At 38.0% G+C, this 6,650-nt stretch overlaps 1 protein-coding gene across 1 annotated transcript in view; it reads left to right on the forward strand.

Moving 5' to 3' along the window:
• The window catches only part of LOC110440277 (NAD-dependent protein deacylase sirtuin-5, mitochondrial-like), a 17,491-nt gene that overhangs the window by 7,525 nt on the left and 3,316 nt on the right, over positions 1–6,650 (forward strand). Inside the window, exons 3-6 of the mRNA XM_021483251.1 lie at positions 218–274; positions 2,598–2,651; positions 3,517–3,640; positions 5,271–5,386. Of these exons, the coding sequence (XP_021338926.1) occupies positions 218–274; positions 2,598–2,651; positions 3,517–3,640; positions 5,271–5,386 (351 nt within the window). The remainder of the gene's footprint in view (positions 1–217; positions 275–2,597; positions 2,652–3,516; positions 3,641–5,270; positions 5,387–6,650) is intronic.

Below are 6,650 nucleotides of genomic sequence, written 5' to 3' on the forward strand. Positions count from 1 at the left end.
CTGTGAGGCACTGGCAGGCAAGGGGTAGGTATACAGTGGTACAGTCCAATCTGTGAGGCACTGGCAGGCAAGGGGTAGGTACACAGTGGTACAGTCCAATCTGTGAGGCACTGGCAGGCAGGGGGTAGGTATGCAGAGGTACAGTCCAATCTGTGAGGCACTGGCAGGCAAGGGGTTGGTATACAGTGGTACAGTCTTATCTGTGAGGCACAGGCAGGCAAGGGGTAGGTATACAGAGGTACAGTCCAATCTGTGAGGCACTGGCAGGCAAGGGGTAGGTACACAGTAGTACAGTCTAATATGTGAGGCACTGGCAGGCAAGGGGTAGGTACACAGTGGTACAGTCCAACCTGTGAGGCACTGGCAGGCAAGGTGTAGGTACACAGTGGTACAGTCCCATATGTGAGGCACTGGCAGGCAAGGGGTTGGTATACAGTGGCACAGTCTTATCTGTGAGGCACAGGCAGGGAAGGGGTAGGTATACAGAGGTACAGTACAATCTGTGAGGCACTGGCAGGCAAGGGGTAGGTATACAGTGGTAGACAGAGGAAAGTATCCTCCTGTTCTTTACCGAGTGTTCCTACAGTGGCAGCTTGAGAAGGACAGTTTAATAGAAAATGGCTTCGAGCATTGTGCCATGTAATTACTAACACATTGATGTGACGTCATAACACAATCGAAAATAACAATAAGATGGTGTCAATGAAACCATGTAAAATGATATCATCATCAGCTTTTGATTGGGTAAACTTGTCAAAATCAGGAAAAATGAATGCTGATAACTGTTGTTTTGGAATACTGTATACTGAGAAATTGTTGCTGCTGTTTATTTTTTCGCCTTTTTCCCCCTCCATGACGAGGGCCAATCTATTATTACTGTGAACATAATAAATTATGTAAACAACACAATATACATAGTAATTAATATGAGTGTGAAGGGCGAAATTAACATTGAGCGAATATTGATTTCTTGGGCAATGGGCAGAAATATGACTGGGCGAAAGGAATCCTCCTCTACCGAACTCTAGACGGACGCTCTACCAATTGAGCTATCTGTCAATCGACCCAGTCCAGTTCCGCTACATTCCTCCCTCCTTTTTCATAGTCTTCCCCCGAAGACACAACTATTTACAACCCAGGTTTCGGGTATCCCCTTGCCAAGCATACACCAAATGCTTGAAACAAGGGTTGGTCGAAGGCACCACTGTAACAGGAGAGGAAAAATGTACGGCCAAACCAGGGTTCGAACTAGGGACCCTCTGAACTCTAGACGAACGCTCTACCAATTGAGCTATCTGGTCGCCAACGATTGACCAAGTCCAGTTCTGCTACATATTTAAACATCTAATTCTGTATACCAGTATATCTTTATCAAATGGACCTGTTTTTAAGTGATATCACTTGGTCCATAGGACGTATGGTTTAGATGGAGTATGTCATACACTCAATACGCTCAAAATATCACTTGGTCCATAGGACGTATGGTTTGGACAGAGTATATCATACATTCAAAATATCACATGGTCCATAGGACATATGGTTTAGATGGAGTATATCATACACTCAATACGCTCAAAATATCACGTGGTCCATAGGACGTATGGTTTAGACGGAGTATATCAAACATTTAAAATATCACGTGGTCTATAGGATGTATGGTTTAGATGGAGTATATCATACACTCAATACACTCAAAATATCACGTGGTCCATAGGACGTATGGTTTAGACGGAGTATATCATACATTAAAAATATTACTGGGTCCATAGGACGTATGGTTTAGATGGAGTATATCATACACTCAATACACTCAAAATAGCACGTGGTCCATGAGACGTACAGTTTAAACAGAGTATATCATACACTAAAAATATTACTGGGTCCATAAGATGTACGGTTTAGTTGGAGCATATCATACATTCAAAATATTACTGGGTCCATAGGACGTATGGTTTAGACTGAGTATATCATACATTCAAAATATTACTGGGTCCATAGGACGTATGTTTTAGACGGAGTATATCATACATTCAAAATATTCCTGGGTCCATAGGATGTACGGTTTAGACGGAGTATATCATACGTTCAAAATATCATGTGGTCCATAGGACGTACGGTTTAGACGAAGTATATCATACATTCAAATTATTACTGGGTCCATAGGACGTACGATTTAGACGGAGTATATCATACCTTCAAAATATCGCGTGGTCCATAGGACGTACGGTTTAGACGGAGTATATCATACATTCAAAATATCCCGTGGTCCATAGGACGTATGGTTTAGATGGAGTAATATCATACATTCAAAATATTACTGGGTCCATAGGACGTACGGTTTAGACGGAGTATATCATACATTCAAAATATTGCTTGGTAAATAGGACGTATGGTTTAGACGGAATATATCATACATTCAAAATATCACGTGGTCTATAGGATGTACGGTTTAGACGGAGTATATCATACATTCAAAATATTACTGGGTCCATAGGATGTACGGTTTAGACAGAGTTGTATCATCCATTCAAAATATTTCATAATTGTTAAGATGTTTTATACTTAATGTTTAAATATGAGGTTTTCTGTTTGCACAGGGAGCCTAGTCCTGAAGTAAAGGATGCTGGGATACCAGTACAAGACTTGCCACGGTAAATATATTAATGTGATTTAAAAGTAATTATATAATTGTCATAAAATGTCAGAGCTCTTATCATCTTCAAAATAGGGGTGAATTGGAATTGCTTAAATCTGAAATGATGAACTACTGGTAACCATTGTGTCTACTCTGAAGTTGTACAAATACTCTGTGTTGTACATCTGGCTAGAGCATATATTTCTCAAAGGCATCGTCAGTCAAAGACGAGGTAAAATGTTGAATTTATACCATTGAAAGTACAGCATACAAAACCAATGAAAATAATAACCAATCAGAAGGCTTGAAATGTGCCTGTCTGGCATTGTCCTTGATTGTGACATCACAAAAGTCATAAACTGATGTCAAACTGCATAAAAGATTTGGACATTTTGAAGTTCTCCCAAAGATTCTTAAAGGGTGGTCGAGTGGCGCTGTGGATAACGCACTCGCCTTTCAACAAGGCAATTCGGGTTCAATTCTCTGATCCGACATGAAAAGGTATAAGTTCACCTGCCCGACCATGTTTTCTCCGGGTAATCTGGTTTCCTCCCACATTAAGACCCCCTGCACGCTTACATCCGCGACTACAAGAGTGATTAAATATAAGTTATGAAACTTGTTTTCATAATTGTTGTAAAATAAATAAAGTTCGAATATATATTTTTAAAGGGGTTTTCCCTTTGATGTTACAGAATATGTACTATAGTATTCTCACTTGTAGTTGTGAGATACACAATCAAAGAAGAGATTTTCTCTGCATTTTGTTTAGGTTTGACACAAAAGTTGTGAAATATTATACATTGTGTGGTATAGTCTATTGGATATAACTCCTTAATTAAGATTATTTTGAACATTTTTATCTTTTGTTTGTCTGACAGGTGTAAGAAGGAGAACTGTACAGGTCTGCTGCGTCCCCATGTTGTCTGGTTTGGGGAGGGTTTGGATCCGGCAGTGCTAGAGAGTGCAGATCAGGAGCTGAAGGAATGTGACCTCTGTTTGGTGGTAAGATCTAGAGTCTTAAGAACAAAACAAATGTTTGTATCATCAACAACACATCAAAGTTAAGTACATATCTTGAATGATTACCAAACTAAATTATACCAAAATAACATTTTTAATCCACTGAATGGAATAACAAATACAATAACCAGTAAATCTCTGGAAATTGCCCAATAAATCCACTTATATATTGCTCGGGCAATAAGCCATGAGTCATATAATTTGCAGTATCTCATAGGCTAGCTGTCAAACCTCCCTCATTTTGACTGAAATTTACCACTCTCCCTCTAAACTCCCTCATTCAAGTCCAAACTCACACAAACTGAAAATCAACATCCTGTGGTCCACTGATCTCCTAAGTTACTGCAGGGTGTGTGTAATGATCATAACAGGTGTGTCTGAATCAAATGATTACTTTTTGGAGTTATTTTGATACATAAAAATGGAAAGATAAAGATGTCTCGTCAACAATCCATCAACCTCACATCAACCCTGAGTTTAGCATCTAACGCTATCATTACATTGTGTATATGATACACAATGGGAGAACAGGGTAAGAGAAAAAGAATCATTCACCCCCTTGTGGGTGAGATAGGGGAATCTCAACCCTCGGGGAAAGATTCTTAAGTTCTTAGAAATTTCCCCCCTTGGTTTGAAATTCCCCTATCTCATGAATCAACCCCAAGGGGGCGAGAGATTCTATTAATCTCAGTCACAGGATAAATTCTGTAACATCCCAACCGAGGCGTGGGTTGGGTAGGATGATGCTACTGAATCTTAGCCCTCAACTGAGATAACCCAATCTCACTCATTTAGACGTTACAGATTTTTTTACCTTGGTATTCTTATTATGGGTGTCCCATGTGATTTCTGTTGTTGCATACCTCGAGAAGGAAGAAAGGACTATGTATGGTTTGGGCATGTTTTGGCCCCCAAATGCATCATAATTCAAAACCTTTAAATGATCTTTCAAACGACTAGCTGTTTCTTTAATATTGAATACTTCCCAAATACTATTATAAAAATATTTATTTGAATTCTTAATATTGTTGCCATAGTAACATGTTCAAATTTGCATAAATTAGAACAATTTGAATATTCAGTGAATAGTGTCATATTTTGTATAGTTTTTCTCTCTGAAACTATAGAGTGTACAAACTTAATATCAAAGGATATTGTTAGGCACCTGTAATACATCTTTAGGAGAAATATAAAGTTTGTTCAAGAATGTGCTCTAATAAGGTAGCTAAGAAAAAAACTAGGCGAAAAACCTGTTGAAATTGACTAGATATTCAAATTTCATTATTTTTTACAAATATTAACTGGTTACCAATTGGCAGCCATAATTGAAAACACAAATAAATGTTTTCATTATAGTATAGGGAAAGTATTCAAAATTTATGAAACAGTCATTTAAAAGGTCTATTGAAGATATTTATTTTGATTGATTTGGGGGCCAAAAAAGGCACAAACTATACACAGTAGTCCTTTATGATAAAAACACTTCCACAGAGTCGTCTGAAAGTGATGTAAGGTAGAGATCCAGGTTTTTGACACAGTAGTAATGCAGTGAACAAGTTTATAGATATTGCTGTGGCTAGTATTTGATTCATTATATTCCTGGTATCAACAGGTAGGAACCTCCTCCGTTGTCTACCCAGCGGCCATGTTTGCTCCAGAGGTAGCGAGTCGCGGTGTTCCTGTGGCGGAAATAAATATGGAAGAAACTGACGTCACAGCAGGACTAGGGTCAGTATTAGCTAACTTTGTGGTCTTTCAATATTTCTTAAGTAAAATGTTTCAAATCACTTGGCAGGGAAGTGTCTGATCTTTCTTGGATGTTGTGCAGGATGTTTTACACATGTTTATCCTACTTAGTGTATAGCTTTCTGTCTTGCTTTTTAAATTTGTATGCCCCCGCCATAAAATGGGGAGGCATATAGTGTTGCCCATGTCTGTCCCGTCCTGTCGTATCCCGTCCTGTCGTGTCCTGTCCTGATTCAATGTAAACACTTAGCAACTTCATTCTTCGACAGATTTTGGTCAAACTTTATACAAAGGTCAAGTATGAGTATACTTCGGACATCGTTGTATTTCAGGGATCCAAGGTCAAGGCCAAGGTCACACTTACTATATATAGATAATCATCAACTAATTCAGTTTAAACACTTAGCAACTTCATTCCTTCTTGGATTTTAGTCAAATTTTATACAAAGGTCAAGTATGAGTATACTTCGAACATTGTTGTGTTTCAGGGTTCCAAGGTCAAGGCCAAGGTCACTGTTGCTATATATAGAAAATCATCAACTGATTCAATTTAAACATTTAGCAACCTCATTCAATATGTTATGGAGATGGTAATAACATACAGAAAAAAACATATGAATATTAAAATCAACTTATCAACTTTAAGTGTAGTACCTCGTGTGTGTGCATGTTTCAGGGTATCAAGATCAAAGGGGTTATAACTTTTTATAGAACACTGAAACTAATTTCACATGGCAGTGGGTGCATTTATGTCTTACAGACATTTTCTAGTTGTTAATGGACTGTAGAGACACCTCAATGTGTATTTATAACTGCTAATTATTCTGTTTTAGATAAAAAATATATTGCAGTAAATATGACAACACAATAAAATCATACATCACAGCTGAATATTAAACAATAACAACATATGGGCCTGTATTCATGAAGACGTTCTCGTGCTCAAGTATGGAATTTGTGCTTAAATCTAATTTCTTGTAACTCGCTTAAATCATCATTCATGTCCAACAATCAAAAAGCCAAATGTAAATATTAAAAACAGATTTCTGCCTTAAGATTCTTCAATGTTTTCCCAAATCATTGACAAAATATGATCTTCTTATTAATTTATAGCGGGAACAAGAAATATGGCTGGAGCACAAAATCCATGCTTGAGCGCAAAAACAGTTTCATGAGTGTGTGCCATAATGATCTGTGCTTTTGATAAGTCCCAGCCTTTAAGTTGTCTGACACAAGTTACCCCCCC

The sequence above is a fragment of the Mizuhopecten yessoensis genome, unplaced genomic scaffold (genome assembly GCF_002113885.1).
Source record: "Mizuhopecten yessoensis strain PY_sf001 unplaced genomic scaffold, ASM211388v2 scaffold11177, whole genome shotgun sequence".
NCBI classification, from domain to species: Eukaryota; Metazoa; Mollusca; class Bivalvia; order Pectinida; family Pectinidae; genus Mizuhopecten; species Mizuhopecten yessoensis.